This window comes from Crotalus tigris, unplaced genomic scaffold, assembly GCF_016545835.1.
Source record: "Crotalus tigris isolate CLP2741 ecotype Arizona unplaced genomic scaffold, ASM1654583v1 scf7180000018498.346397, whole genome shotgun sequence".
Classification (NCBI taxonomy): domain Eukaryota; kingdom Metazoa; phylum Chordata; class Lepidosauria; order Squamata; family Viperidae; genus Crotalus; species Crotalus tigris.
The window spans coordinates 239,059-255,460 of record NW_024097041.1 but is presented as its reverse complement, the minus strand read 5'-3'; the positions used below and the strand labels follow the sequence as shown (position 1 = coordinate 255,460).

Below are 16,402 nucleotides of genomic sequence, written 5' to 3'. Positions count from 1 at the left end.
AAATAAGTATGAACCACAGAAGGCTGTGGAAATTGTTCACTCAAGTGCCACCTGCTTATTCTATGGGCAACAACAACAACAAAAACCAGGAAAGTTACAGTGGGGTAACTTAGTGGTTAAAAACCAGACTTTATCAAAGCAAGTAAATGAACACGCAATGACAATCTGGAGAGTGGAGAACTGTTCTCCAAAGGGGCCTGCAGCTATTGGTTTCAACTCTTGCTAGCACCGTTGTCTTTGAACAAAGCTATGCAATATGAATTGGACCCAAGTGTCATGCTCATGAAACAGGACAATGCTGGGAAGTAAAAATACACCGTTAACAAAGCGCAACCATTTGATATTCTGAGACTAAATTGATCTCTTGTTGGAAAATTGCCCTCCATAAACTTTTAAGTAGACAATTAGGATCAACTTGGATTTGTTGAACGGTCTCCACCAATTCTTACATGCTATTCTAAACCATGGCTTTGCCCTTGAAGGGCAAGTTGTTTTTTTTTTTTGGCTTTCAAATTTCAGAAGACGAGATTGTACTCACCATGCTCTACTTTGTCTGCAATTAAAGTTCTGCTTGACCTGTCTTTATGCAATTTGTCGTCTTGCTCAGAGGTCAAACCATAGGAAGTATCTATAATCACCAAAAGAATCTGCTGGCAGTGATTGAATGGCTTCTCCAGACACTTGAATGCAGGATACTTGTATTCAAGGGTGATTTGGGTAGTGTGGTGGCTTTTAGGCAGAAATTCAAACAAACAGATCATCCAGATCAGAAAAGCAGATGCTCCAGAGCTAACACTGGAGCACAAAGGACAGAAGAGGCAGATTCTGAAGATGTACGGTTTATTATTGTCTATCTTCTAGACCAGTGTTTCCCAACCTTGACAACTTTAAGATGTGTGGACTTCAATTCCCAGAATTCCCCAGCCAGCTATGCTGGCTGGGGAATTCTGGGAGTTGAAGTCCACACATCTTGTCAAGGTCTAGAAACTCTGTTCTAGACCAAGGTCCCCAACTTTTCCTGCTCTGTGGACCACCGGTGGTGAGGTAGGGAGAGGGGATGGTTTTGTGTGTGCACATGCCACTTGCACCAAGGCAGCATCGCACAGGCACACTTGCCTGCCACTTGTGGCCCCAGTTCCCAACAGGCCACGGCCTGGCACTGGGCTGCAGACTTGGGGCGCCTATCTTTTCCTAGAAAACGAAAGGCTGCTTTATTTTCCTCCAAAAACTGCCAGATTAAAACTTTTTCTTTTTTAAAAAAATAAGAAGTATTATAAATACAAGTAACCATACTTTTTAAAAAAGTCCCCTCCTTCTTCGTGCAGTCACTTAGGACTTGAGTGTTGCCACTGAGACCTTCTGCTTCCATAGTAGTTTTGCCATCTTCAAGTATACGAAAAGTTCAGTAACTTATTCTGCAACACACTTTGGAATTTATACAAAGATCCTAGCTTTGCAGGAAGCTGACCATTTTGCACTTGTTGCAGGAATTTCATCCCTCCCAGCTTCCCCTATTCCCATTAAAAGTCACACTTTTGGCAAAAGGTAGCAAACTGAGAGTCTCAGTATATACCAAGATGCCTTATTTGCTTTACCACAAAGGAGATGGAAAAATTGATCAGAAAAGCACAGCTGCCAGAATCAGATGTGCAAATATGGACATTTTGTATATGCTGTTTCCTCTATGGTGGAGGGCAAGGCATAAGAGAAGCAAATGAAACAGCGCCCGGTGACCCAAAATTTCCAGTGCCTGGAAATTTTTGTTCTTGGAAAGCCTTGGCTTTCTGAATAAGTGCACAGAGGTAGCTCAGCAGCTCACTGACACTATATTTCCTGAATTCCAAAGAATTAAAAAAAAAAGAATCACCAGCTTCTTTGCACAGACAACTCTAAAACCATCAGATTTTTCTCTGCCATTCTACTTCTGCATCAAATGACATGAAAAAAAGGTGATACAGAAACGCAGCAATAACCCCCTGTGCTCTCTCCTTGCTACAGACTGAGAAACAAGAATCTTGCACGCATCTAACTACCAAATGAAAATTTGACTTGGATTCTCAATATATAAGAGGCTGCTTCCTGGAAAAATGCTAGGGGCGATTAGTTTCTAGACGTTGTTTAGTTTGGGCCAATGAGAACACATGCTCCCTTTATAAGGATGACAGAGAAAATTCTGAGGTTTGCAAGGTTTCTACAAGCATCAGCCATAACTGGGCAAAATAAGGAGTTGGTACAACAAAACCAGTGGTCTGCCCTACTGCTTAAAAAGCCATGCACTGCACTTGAGCTGGAATGAAAATATTTTAAAAAGTGGGCTGCCTATAAAATCAATCTGGGTTAAAACGCCAAGTCACCATTTCACCAGGCACAGCAGCCAGACCCTTTTTCAGATTTCAAGCTTGTCCCACAATGTTTTGAGGCTCTTTGGGTTGCAATTTGGATGCTGGGAGTTCCAAGCCTGCCCATAACATGGGCTCAGCTTTCCTCATGGTGAGCTCAATCTTTGTAGCGGTCATATTTACGTAGCTTCTTTTCACATCAATCACCTGGAAGAGGAAAATAGCGGACTCAGCTCAAGCAGTAAACTGGGTGGCTTATGGACCCCCTTAAATGCGATACACTCAGTGGGCAATTATAGTATCAATACATGATAGTCCTTATTCATTAAAGAAAAACCGGTAAGCACTATTATAACTTCAGAAAGAGGCTTCTTAGTTCAAGTTCATCAAATCTGGGGGGGGGGGAATCCAACTTGTACACATGACTCAATATTACCTTTGAAATAATTGTGCATAAAATGAACACAGGCAGTCCTCGACTTACAGCCTAGTGACCGAAGTTACAATGGCACTGAAAAAAGTGACTTAGGACCATTTTTCACACTTATGACCACTGCAGCATCCCCATGGTCACGTGATCAAAATTCAGACTCTTGGCAACTGGCTCCTATTTATGACGGCTAGAGTCCTGGGGTCACATGATCACCTTCTGCGGCCTTCTGGCAAGGAAAAGCCAATGGGGGAAGCCAGATTCACTTAACAACGGTGTTACTAACGTAAACAACTGCAGCGATTCGCTGAACAACTGTGGCAAGAATGGCCGTAAAATGCAGCAAAATTAACTGAACAACGGTTTCACTTAGCAACAGAAATGTTGGGCTCAATTGTGGTCATAAGCCAAGGACTATCTGTTCTTGGCAAATGAATAGGAAATTTTGCTCCCAAAGTATTAAAACAGGAAACTGGTAACAGCAGTTTTGAATGCTTATCTATATTTCTGAGATCAATAAGCAGTTACACAATCTACCCTAAATGTCACCGTTTTATTTCAAGAGAGTCAAAGGACAGCGTGCTAGGTTTTTAACTCATTTTCTAATAGGCTGTGCTTGTGATGAATGAAAAACTGATTGACCGGTGCCATGTGGAATTTTTCAAATCACCCTTTTAATAATGACTTATGTGCCCAGAATCCATTCATCAACCACCTGCCACAACAGTCAACCAGACTTTGGCATTTGCCTATTTCTAAAAACACAATCACACCCCGTTAGGAAAGTCTGACAACAGAATCCATAAAAAAAGGCTTCAAGAGAAACTTGAAAATTTGTAGCAGAATTATGTACTTACACCCCATAAATTCAGATTCTGACTGAACACCTTATCGCCTTCAAACACAATATGGATATTTACCTGCAAAAGAAAGGAAGGTTTATGCAATAAAATAGAAATGCACGTTTACTCACATTTATCCAGCCAGGTCTATTATTACTACTTGGAAATAACCCTTCCTTTTAAATATATGAAAGCAGTGTTTCTCAGCCTTGGCCAGCTGAAGATGGATGAACTTCCTCTCCCAGAATTTCCCAGCCAGTTGAAGTCCACCCATCTTCAACTGGCCAAGACTGAGAAACACTGTATGAAAGAAAAACAGAATTTTCAATTCTTCAACCACTCTTTATAAAACTTTATTTCTAGATTATCCTGCTGCCATTTCTCTGAGTCCTTCTTAAAGCATGGTGCTCCAAACTTGATACCATCTCAGATAATCAAATAAAACATAGTGAAACAGAATGATTAATCCCACAGTTGGGAAATTGTGTATCGACTGATGCCTTATAAAATTGCATCTGTCTTTTTCGCACCACTGGCTCATATCCAATTTGCCAATCACCCGGATCTCTTTTTCACAACTGCCATTATTAATCCAGTATTTGCCACCTTGTTTCCATGTGCTAAATTTCTAAGTCAAGAATGCTGTATTTGCTTCTATTATATTACATTGCTATTTTCAGCCCATCCCTCTAACTTGAATTTTTTTTTGTCCTCTGAATATTAATTATGCCACCCGATGTTATGCCCTCTACAAATTTGATAAGAGATCCCTCTATGTTCTCATCCAATGAAAATGTTAAAAATTACAAGCTCCAGTTCTGGACTATGTGTCATCTCACTTAAGACCTGCCTACAATTTGATGATTACTCTTTGAGCCAATTGCGTACCCATTATATTGTTATATCCTCCATCCGACAGGCAATTAGCTTTTTAATCAGCCTCAAATAAAAAAACTATAAAGAACTAAGACTACCTCTACATGTTTATCCTTTGTGTGCATATCCTTTACTGTAACTAATTTAATAGACATAGTTTAATGTCAGGTTGCTCTATGGAAGATGTCTCACATAACCCCTGCTTTCTAATGCAGTATCCTGAAATCTGTTTCTGTTTTTTGATGGTAAAACCTAACTCATTACAGTGGTAATAAGAACATCATTGGATGAGCTGAAGTACCAGGTCAGGGGCAGATCATCATGGGGAAACTATCTCTGTAAACTGAGAGTCAATACCGACTTGATGGTATGTAAACATACTATGGTGCTGGAGAAGACTCCTGCGAGTCCCCTGGACTGCAAGGCGATCAAACCGGTCAGTCCTAGAAGAGATCAACCCCGACTGCTCTTTAGAAGGCCAGATCTTGAAGTTGAAAATCAAGTACTTGGGCCACCTAATGAGAAGGAAGGACTCACTGGAGAAGAGCCTAATGCTGGGAAAGATTGAGGGCAATAGAAGAAAGGGACGACAGAGAATGAGGTGGCTGGGTGGAATCACTGAAGTGGTAGGCGTGGGCTTAAACGGACTCCAAAAGATGGTAGAGGACAGGAAGGCCTGGAGGAACGTTGTTCATGGGGTTGTGATGGGTCGGACACGACTTCGCAACTAATAACAACAATCAATGAATCAATCAACCAAAAGTCTACGCATGTACATCAGCCCCACCAAAGCAAAAGAATAACTTACTAATGTACTGTTTGCCTCTACTCGGCTAAGTTCAGGAATGGAATTCTTCGCATAGATTGAAATTGTCACCTCACGTCCAGTTTGATGCCAATCGTGTCTGCAGGGGACCACCTTCTTCCCCTTAAAGTTGAGCAGACAAACACGGTTAATTTTCCATTACAAAAAATCTCTGCTATCTATTTTTCCATTGGAGTGAAGATTGCCATTGTCAGCCACAGTTTGGAACAGAAACTTTCCCTAAAAACTAGTATGGGAACATTTATGCAAAAGGAAGATTATCCCCAGTTGGCAGAACCTGTGTCTTTAACTAACAAAAGGAATCTGTACTTTTTCCACCCTACCAAGTAGGACAAGGCACAGAAATATATTTTTTAAATTTAAGTTTTCCTAAGGTTATGAAAGGTAGACCCAAACCTCCTAGAACAGTGTTTCCCAAACTCGACAATTTTAAGGCATGTGGACTTCAACTCCCAGAATTCCACAGCCAGCATTGCTGGCTGTGGAATTCTGGGAGTTGAAGTCCTCATGCCTTAAAATTGTCAAGTTTGGGAAACACTGTCCTAGAACTTTGTAAGTCCCCATTACTTTGTCTCCTGTCTACTTGCACAATCGACTCCAGCAAGTTCATTGCAAGAGAGACTCTTAACAGTACTGTCATAAAAAGGAATACAGGTAGTCCTCAGTTTACAGCCATTTATTTAGTGATCATTTGAAGTTACAACAGCCCTAATAAAAGTGACTTACAACTGATCCTCATGTTTATAACTGTTGCAGCAGACCTGTGGTCACGTAATCAACATTTGGATGATTGGCTACTGACATGTATTTATAATCGTTGCATATGTCCCGAGGTCCAGTGATCATCATTTGCAACCTTCCCAGATGGCTTCTGACAAACAAGTGGAATTTGTTTAACAATGTGAGGTTCACTTAACAACTGCAATGATTCATTTAACAACTATTGCAAAAAGATTGTTAAATTGGATGGGACTAGCTTAACAAAAGAAGTTATGGTCGCAGTTATTGGTCATTAAGTCAAGGACTACTTGTAAAAAGGCTGCTCCACAAATAAAATATATTTCTTCAACAAATATCAATATTTGTGCCCAGGAATTTTATCATGATCTACCATGCATCAAACCTTAATTATATGGATTCCTTTGATTTTTCTATAGGAGGCCCGATGGCACAGTGGTTAGAATGCAGTATCGCAGGCAAGCTCTGCCCACAGCCAGCAGTTCGATCCTGATGGGCTCAAGGTTGATTCAGCCTTCCATTTTTCCAACGTTGGTAAAATGAGGACCCAGATTGTTGGGGACAATATGTTGACTCTGTAAACTGTTTAGAGAGGTCTGTAAAGCACTACATGGTATATATGTCTAAGTGCTACTAATATCTGCCAGCTCCAGTCATCAGAGAGCTAAACAGGAGAGGAACAGGTCCTCATATACCTTGCTTACTGGAGCTAGACAAGAACAATTAGCAAAGTGATGGGAAGGTGTTTCTTTCCCATTCTAGCCATAGGTTAATCTACTGGATCAAGTGAGACGGGTAACCCAGTTTTGAGGACACCCTCCCCTCTTGTAGGAAAAAGAATATACATAGAATATATTTTCTGGACAATTCTAAGGAATCTGTATGATTAAGGTTTAATGCTGAGTGGAAGACACAACATACAGTTCTACCTAAGCTCTCCTGTTCAAGGACCCATCAATGTCATTTTCGATGTTTTAATTTTTGAGTTATTTATAAAAATAATAAAAGATGGGGTAAAAATAAATAAACACTTTTCAAAATCTTGCTGGCAATGTGCTTCAAAAGGACAATTAGAGCTAAACCTCTGGTACAATGGCATTTTTAGAAAAAGAGATTAACCTGTGGAATAAGGCATAGAATAACCTACTAGCAACTGCCCGAACAACTCAAAGAAGTATGTTTGTAAAATGTGTTTAATGTATAAATCCTTCATTTCATTCTATATAGAGGATCCTCTAAATACAGGTAGTCTTCAACTTACGACCACAATTGAAACAAACATTTCTGTTGCAAAATGAAATATTTGTTAAGTGAATTTTCTCCCATTTTACGACCTTTCTTGTCATAGTTGTTCAGTGAATCAATGCAGTTGTTAAGTCAGTAACACAGCTGTTAAGTGAATCTGGCTTCCCACTGACTTTGCTTGTCAGAAGGTTGCAAAAGCTGATCACATGACCCTGGGACACTGCAACCGTCATAAATAGGAATTAGTAAGTAAATTAGTAAAGAATTAGTAAAGTAGTAAAGTTGGAAGGGACCTTGGAGGTCATCTAGTCCAACCCCCTGCTCGGGCAGGAAACCCTACACCATTTCGGACAAATGGCTGTCCAGTCTCTTCTTAAAAACTTCCAGTGTTGGAGCATTTACTGCTTCTGGGGCAAGCTGTTCCACTGATTAATTGTTCTCACTGTCAGGAAGTTTCTCCTTAGTTCTAGGTTGCTTCTCTCCTTGATGAGTTTCCACCCGTTGCTTCTTGTCCTGCCTTCAGGTGCTTTGGAAAATAGCTTAATTCCATCTTCTTTATGGCAGCCCCTGAGATATTGGAATACTGCTATCATGTCCCCCCTTGTCCTTCTCTTCGTTAAACTAGACATACCCAATTCTCGCAATTTTGATCATGTGAACGTGGGGATGCTGCAACAGTTGTAAGTGTGAAAAACCGGGCATAAGTCAAATTTTTTTCAGTGCCATTGTAACTGTGAACGGTCACTAAATGAACTGTTGTAAGCCAAGAACTACCTGTACTGTTCAAACTATCACTTCTTTCCTGTATATGAAATTTTACAGAATTCAAGCTTTTATCTTAAGGTACGAATGGACTAAAAGCAAAGCCAAAAATATTTAGATTTTTCCAATCAATCCAGTCAAACAATACAGCTGCAACTACTTACGGCATCCTTCTTAATCCATAGATGTGTTCCTGTTGTGCAGCCCTCTTGAGCCAAAAAAGTATTAAAGTCTGATGTTTTCCTCTTACAACAACTCCAATACTTCATCCTATATGTTACAAAGAGCAGGAGAAAAAAAAAACACTGCATAGAATCACATAGCATTATGGCAAGTAATCCAAACATTCTGCTTGGCTATATAAATTTTTAAGAATTAATTAAGCCACACAATACCCACCCTTCGTGGAATATGGGCACACCAGCATGATAAATACACACATCTTCTGTGCTGCTTGGTCCTTCAAATGTCTAGGGAAACGTTAGCAGAAAATAATTCATTAGCCACTGAATTATAGCAGGCTGCATCCCAATGTCCCAAAGGTACTTTTTCAAAGGGCAACTGGATTTTGTTTTTCCTTGAAGACATTTCACTTCTCTGATTCTGATTGAATCAGAACTGAAGAAGTTTCTCGGATGAGAAGCGAAACGTCTTCAAAGAAAAAACAAAGTTCAGTTGCCTTTTGAAAAAGCACCCTTGGGACCATCGTGACCTGGATGACTGGGAATCTCCATAGACATTCTGTTTCCCAATGCTTCCCAAGCAGGAAGAAGTGATGCAGGTTCATAGCCGTTTTTATTAATTTGCAATTCCCACTGGTCATTAGCTAAGAGAGCCTCGCAATTAGCCAAGTGTCCTCCAGCTGTCTGGAGGAGAAAGAAAGGGGGAGGAGGGAATGCTTTTCTGTGGCTCTTTTTGAGGGACTTTGGAAAAATATTTAGCTATGCAGATTTGGACCAATATTTCAATTTTAGACTTTGTTTAAATTAACAATATTGTTGGCTTGATTAACGTGTGTTCAAAAATAAGAAAATGGGTGAAAACTCCCTTTGCTCAGAATGCAAGAAAATGCACTTTGATATATCTTATCTGTTGGGCGAAGCACCGGTCTACCAAATATAAATCAGTCTGTTCTGCGTTTTGCTCCAATCTAGGAACATGTTTTGCAGGCAGACGTCACATACTGTGAATACTGTAAATTCAAAAGTTTGTGGCTGACGAAGAGTTAGTGGGAGACTAGTATAGCTATTTCAAGCTCTTTAGCTCTCATCAGCTAGTCATACCCCTCTGGGATTCGAACCTGGGCAGCTTGCATGCTAGGCAGCTGTATTACACACACACACACACACACACACACACACACCCCTATTCATGGGATATGTTGATCTAATATTGGTTAGCAGGTCTGTACTAAAAAAAACCCACTTGAAATAAAACAGAAGGTCTACTGTGTTGTTTATCTAAGATTTAAGATATTTACCTTTGAACAACCTGCATTTTTGCACATAGTCCCAATCTTTATCTCATCGCCATCATCTTCTGTAAAATAAGAACTCTCTTTAGAATGTTTCTAAGTTTTCATGCTTAAAAGAAATTGGGGGGGATGTACAAGAGATCAGAGAAGCACTCGTAGTGAGTATTTTGTGTCCAGGATGTTTGCTTTTCAAACATGAAAACACCGTGCACACTGTACGAATGGAGTATTATGATAATAATAATGGACACAACACATTCTCTGGTAAAAATCCTTTGGAATGTTACTAAGCTACATACCCTTTTTTATTTCATTTTCCGCTGATAGTTTTAGCTTTTCTAATGACTGTTTCAAGGAAGCTGACACTTTCAACTGCAAGCAGCTCATTGGTTCATCAGAACTAAGGAATCATAGGGAAAAATGCATCATTTTAATTATTCAGTCTCAACAACTAAATATTTTGAATATTTAAAAGAAGTTAAAAAAGAGTTCTTCATATTAATTTTCTTGGTAGTTATTATCATTAAAAAGGATTATATTATAGGTTTACAATTTTATCTGAGGTTGCTTTACAAAGATATTTTGGGTTTCTTCTCTTCAGGGAAAAAAGTAAAATAAAATACACTTAACACATTATGCTTACTTAGACAGCCAGTAATAAATATAACAAAAATGAAGTTATAACCTATGAAGTTGACTTGACATTATTGCCAATCTTAATTGGTGTTATCGTAGTATTGTTACCTGGGTCTTTCAATTGCTTCTATTGGCTTTGGTGCTTGAATTATGTGCTCTTGAAATTTAGGTTTCAGATCAGTTAATTCTTTTTGTTCACAAGTAGTTTTCACTTCAGGTTTGAGTGGTTCAGGGGGTTTCTCACTATTATGGAAGCCCTTGGTGCAACCCTGTTGTAAAAACACAGTTTAATACAAATTGCTACTCAGTTCTATCGATGTAATTGAAAATGTCTCCTTTCTTATTAGCCTTCAGATTCTTTATCATTCTAATTTGTATGCTTGGTTAAACGGATATTCCTTTTTTTTTTTCAACTAGAGTAATCATATGTATACACCTACACCAACTTCTGTTCTTCACCTATTGTAAGATGTTAGGACAGCAGAGATCCTGTGCTTTAAAAAGCTTAGATAGTAAGAGTTCCATTTAAACACCATGTGCCATGTAGGAAATTAAATAAAACCAGCCAGCATTTGCATGTGTTCGCCTTCCTGGAAAATTTAATTGATTGAATTTGGCACTCAAGCACTAATATCATACTATAGTATAAATAAAACCTACATAGCTAATACATACCTTAATGCTTAAGAAATCAGAAAAGTCTGTCGTTCTTCTTTTACAGCACGACCAGCCCTATAAAAATATGGCAACATTGAACATTTAAATCTTATCGAGTGTCAGGTGCAAACAACCAGACCCACACGTATAGAGCTACCTTATTGTTCTCTGCCTATAGTACAAGAATCTACCCAGACTGGCAAATTTTGTCTAGAAAAGACCAAATAAGGTCTAAGTGATTCAAGGGGAAGGAGTTTAGACCTAGACCTGTTGTGTTTAGTTAGGGAGACCAAGCTAAATCCTTTCTTGAGCCCTCCTCCCATCTAGGATGGTTGCTCTCCAGCTTCTGGTGAATATTATTAAAAATCATGTGAACTACAAAGAAGAAGATTTTACGCTAATCTGATGGTGCTATATTCCTCTTAAGTTATTTGACATGGTTCCTATTTTTTGTCTTTCAGTTGCATCATTTCTTTTCATCTCTGTTTGTACTTAATCAAACTAAGGCTTGATTAAGCAATGAAACAAGTTAATTAACTTTACAAAATATGAATCATTATCTAGTAAATATCCTTCTGCCCGACTGAGCCCCCCCAAATGAATAAACTGAAAAGAATTCCACACAATTCAGTTGGCTGCATGTACCAACCTTCCTTCTCCCCCCCCCCCATGATTTAGCCTGTATTTATACCGAAGGTCAGTGTTATTTGAGGAAAACTGACAGAGGTCATGTCGACACTTGAATTAACTGAATTAAATGATTTAGTTTCAGTTTTTTAAAAGCTGTTGAAAAAATTTATATTTGCCCACTTACTTTAAGAGCATCATGAAAGACAGGGACACCTGGGTGGTATGTGCATGATTCTAAAAAAGAAAAAAAAGATAGCTCAGCCAAACTCAGCAGTGAGTAACTTTATATGAAGCAATATTTGGCTGAACAATTTAGTCTTATGCAACAGTGACACTTTCAAGATATGAAGCAAAGCCTGCAATTCCCTACAAATTCCTTTTCTCTACTGATTGATTGTCCTTCCCTCTCTCTCATCTCTGCTGGGTTCTGTTAGTCTAAATTTAGAATGTAGGCTATTCGGGGAAAGAGAATGTCATTTAGTTATTACTGCCGCAGTGTATTATATAATAATATTTGCTCTAGTTATTACTGCCACAGTATATAATATTTGCTATATAAAGAAATATAACTGATTTTTTTCTTAGTAAATCATAATTCTGTTATATTAAACTTTCATTTGTACAACACGTATCCCACCAAGCATTATAAGTGTACATTCCACATGAATGTCATGCATATTGCTTAAAGTTATGTTCTAAAATAGGGTTGAACTATTAACTGTGCAAGAGAAATAAAGTTCTTCCTTAATGACCACCACATAAACTCCGCAGAAATATTAGTATTACCTCACAAATATTTAAATCATGTTTTTTTTTTAAAAAAGGAAGAACTCAGCAAAACAATCAATGACATCTAAACATCAGATAAGGGGATGGGGATAAATATAGTAGATTATCATTATTCACATTATTCACATTATTCTGTATTTGTGACTTTGCCTACTTGCCAAAATTTGTAACTGCAATCAGTATCTGCAGTGATTTCATGGTCATTCACGCACATGCAACAGAGCAAAAAATTTGAATCGTCTGACAAACACATTCACAACTGAGGTTTCAGTATTAACCAATTCAATGTTCGCATCTTTACAGAAAGTAGCTACTATAAATATTGAGAATTAGATAACCTTTATTGTCATTTTTTTTTTACTGTGGGCACATTGGCACACATTAAAAATGACTGTACATTACATTCACTAGCCCTCTGCTATGTTGTTGCCAATTCTTTACTGATCGAGGATGAACACATGCCACAAAGAACTCCATTCGGGAAAACATTTTGAAAAATAACAATTAAAGCCTTCCCAAAGGTAGAAGACATGGAAGGAGATTGCTGGTCACAGTCTGCTGGTGTTTCAACCATTCAATCCATGCAGTTTCTTTCTGACAAAGTATTCTTCTTTAACATTATCACAAAATATCATAAGGTTAAAAAAGATGTGGTGAAAACTGCTGCTGAAAAGAGACATGGAAGAAAAAGATAGGCATGTACATATTTGCAACTTCCAAAAAGTACTTAACAATGATTTCAGTTTAGGTATTAGAAGTTATAATTAAACATTTCCACATATGCAAAAGGGGGCTAAGAATGCTCACCCCCCCCCACACACAAAATTGCTAATATCCCAAATGCTATCTTATGTTACAAGGGATGTGCAGTGATCCAGATCTGAAGGGGGGAAAGCTGTTAATAAAGCACAGAAGAACCCACATGTTTTCACCTGCTGGAACTTGTCAAACATCATTTACAGGGATTGTGGAGTTGCCAATAGGTGAGAAGTACATGTGTACTATTATTTCAGCTTATTACAATATTTAAAGCAGCTTATGGCAATTAAAAAACACAGAATGTAAAGCAATCATAAGATTCATACAACTGAAAAATTAAAATCCATCAGATAATGAACAATTATGACAATAATCAAGCTTTTGGCCGCAGGGGACATCTTAAGGGGACATCTCAAGCTGACCAAAGCACCAGCCAACTTAAGTTTCTGTGTATTTCTTGAAAGCCTATTGTGTATAACAATTGTATATAAGTCTCCTCTCTTTTCTTCTTTACTATCCCTAGCAAACTTTTACAGATCTCAAAAGTGGACTACCAGGGTTGTAGGCCAGACAGGTGTTGAGGTGTACCAGATGAAGAAGTCAAAGAGCATTCTACAAAAAGGCAGTTATGGACCACTCCTGTGTTGTTGAACACTGTAAAACCGTGTTATATAGAGTTTACCACCGATGATTAGCACTAATGACCTTAGGGGACCTTGACAGTCCAAATGGAGTCAGACCAAATTCCACAGCTGCCCATTTAGCAGGCAAGTCAAAACACCATCCAGGAAGAAGACAATCCTGCCATTCTGTTTTATTTAAGATAACCTTTGTCATTTTTTTTTTTTTTTTACTGTGGACACACTGGCACACATTAAAAAATGAAATTCTGTTGTCTGCTCTCAAAAGTGTACACATACATAACACATATACAAGTATGCTATATGCATACATACATATATACACACATACATACGGGTGTACCTACGCTCTTACGTATAAATACATTTATTTTATTTATATCACCACAGATCACTTTAGCCGGAGTGGTCAAGAGAAATTCAGGGGTCAAGTTGGACTCCAAAGGAGGCTCCAAGTCAGGGGTTCTCAACCTTGGCAACTTTAAGACTTGTGGACTTCAACTCCCAGAATTCCTCAGCCAGCTTTGCTGGCTGAGGACTTCTGGGAGTTGAAGTCCACAAGTCTTAAAGTTGCCAAGGTTGAGAACCCCTGCTCCAAGTCGATGTCTCTCAATCTGGGCCGCTTGAAGACGGGTGGACTTCAACTCCCAGAATTCCCTAACCAGAAAGGCTGGCTGGGGGATTCTGGGAGTTGAAGTCCATCTATCTTCGAGGGGCTTTCTGGTAGGCTTCTCCCTTCCTCCGAGGTTTTGTTTTTCCGCCTCCCCCACAATCCGTCAGGCAGGCTAAACCTTCCCCCAACCACAAAGTTTCCACAACCCCCTTCGCCCTCCCCAGACTAGCGGGACTACCATCCCCATAAGCACCCGTAACACGGCCTTCCCTCCTGAGGAGCTGTGGCTCCAAATCCCATCGCTCTCTGCCGGCCGTGCTGGCTGCGGACCATGGGGACTAGAGTTCCCGCTCTCTGGAAGGCGGGAAGGCGACGATTCGGGGGGAAAGGCGCTCACCTTCCGTGTTGGTGGCGGGGTCGAAGCGCTGCCCGCATCCCCGGTTGTAGCAGAGCAGATCCATGGCGGGTGAAGGAGCAAAGCCGGTCGATCCTGCACTATTGACTGAGTGATTGACAGGAAGGAAGTCGCCGCCTCTTCCTCATTCCGGACGGTGCCAATCGGCACTTTCGGGAACGTTCGCGAAACTTCGCGGAGTTGAGCCGGTGGGCGCAGGCGCAGAACCCACCGGCGCTTGGAATGGGAGGGAGATGAGCGGCGCATGCGCATTTTGGAGCGGCGGACAGGCTTAGGGCGCGAGTTTAAGTTTGCTCGGAGAGAGGCGAGTCGGGCAGCTGTTTTTTGCAAAGTTCATCCTGGCGATTATTAACTTGGGCAAGAAATGTTTGTTTGTAGCGGAGCTAGCGCGGTCCGTTCTGGGTCTTGCACCAATCCGGGAAATCAAGTCAGTCCAGGAACCGGGTTAAAGGTGTTACGTGTGAACGGATTGCTTGTAGGACAAAGAGCAATGGGCGCGCAAGATACAGGTGGGAGAGGAGAAGGAAGGAGGAGAAGAGAGGCATGGAGGAGCGGAGAAGGAATTGCTTTCGGGACGCTTTAAAGTTGTGGGTGCTCCATCACTGGAGGCTTTTAAGAAGAGAGTGGACAAACCATTTGTCTAGAATGGTATAGGGATCTCCTGTTTGAACAGCGGGTTGGACTAGAAGACCTCCAAGGCCCCTTCCAACTTTGATGATGTTCTATGTTCTATATGTAATAATTGGAGCTTTAATCTTTAACAAACACAGTACAAACACAACTGTAGAAGTACTTCTGAACCCATCAGCACAGATTCAGGCTGTAAGAGGCGGACAATTTCAATCTATGTCAACTCTGCAGAGCTAGAAAATAGTTTAAAATAGAATAGAATAATAATAGAATAGAATAGAGCTGGAAGGGACCTTGGAGGTCTTCTAGTCCAGCCCCCTGCTCAAACAGGAGAACCTATACCATCTCAGACAAGTGACTGTCTAGTCTCTTCTTAAAAAACTCTGAAGGCAAGCTGTTCCACTGGTTAATTGTCCTCACTGTTAGAAAATTTCTCCTCAATTCCAGGTTGCTTCTCTCTTTGGTCAGTTTCCAACCATTGTTTCTTGTCCTGCCCTCTGATACTTTGGTGAATAACATGACCCCCTCTGCCTTGTGGCAGCCCCTCAGATACTGGAACATTGCTGTTGGAGTTTCTAGTTATTTTTCATGGGATTTTCTGACAATCCTTCATTCAATGGTTGAAGGAAAAGTCTTCATCATGGTTCAGTCCAAGCCAGGAATAAACAACATGGTGACTGCTTTAGAAAGAAGTTTGCAGTTTATTGAAGAAGAGAGCCAGACAGAAAGATGGCTCTGGAAGAAAAAAGAGTGAGCACATGTAGGGAGTGGGTTTTTATACCATCTTGTTTGGAGTTGTTCCCGTTGTATGAACTTTGATCTGAGTTTGAGTGTGCATCTGGGTTAATCCAATTCTGTCTTAGAGTTTGGGTGGGGTATGTAGATTTTAGGTTTCTTTGTCTTCGTAAGCTTCCTCCAACTTTCCTGGATTATTTACATCTGCATTTCTATAGAGCTGGTTTCTGTTTGGGGGAGGGAGACTTGGGCTATTAAAAAAACTGGGCATGCTTTTCTGCCTCTTTAATATTTCCTTCTGGGGAGGGTGTGCTGATTTCCCACGGTAGCCTGGCAGTCCTGCTTAGCATCTTTCAAGATCAACC

At 40.0% G+C, this 16,402-nt stretch overlaps 1 protein-coding gene across 1 annotated transcript; it reads right to left on the bottom strand.

Moving 5' to 3' along the window:
- Positions 1–1,243: 1,243 nt before the first annotated feature.
- CHORDC1 (cysteine and histidine rich domain containing 1) lies at positions 1,244–14,812 on the bottom strand. The gene is made up of 11 exons (XM_039353142.1): positions 14,655–14,812; positions 11,640–11,689; positions 10,844–10,900; positions 10,277–10,437; positions 9,832–9,932; positions 9,539–9,597; positions 8,458–8,528; positions 8,223–8,328; positions 5,296–5,415; positions 3,627–3,689; positions 1,244–2,546 (listed from the first exon to the last, which is right to left on the bottom strand). The coding sequence occupies exons 1-11, from the start codon at positions 14,716–14,718 to the stop codon at positions 2,394–2,396; spliced, it is 1,005 nt and encodes a 334-aa protein (XP_039209076.1). The 5' UTR covers positions 14,719–14,812; the 3' UTR covers positions 1,244–2,393.
- Positions 14,813–16,402: the final 1,590 nt, after the last annotated feature.

Bases quoted from the DNA above. Each gene is read 5' to 3' on its own strand.
- CHORDC1 (XM_039353142.1), bottom strand. From the start codon at position 14,718: ATGGATCTGCTCTGCTACAACCGGGGATGCGGGCAGCGCTTCGACCCC. The intron at 9,598-9,831 runs GTATGTAGCTTA...CTTATTTTACAG, and splicing joins GGAAAATGAAATAAAAAAGG to AAGATGATGGCGATGAGATA. The intron at 8,329-8,457 runs GTGGGTATTGTG...TGTAACATATAG, and splicing joins GTGCCCATATTCCACGAAGG to GATGAAGTATTGGAGTTGTT.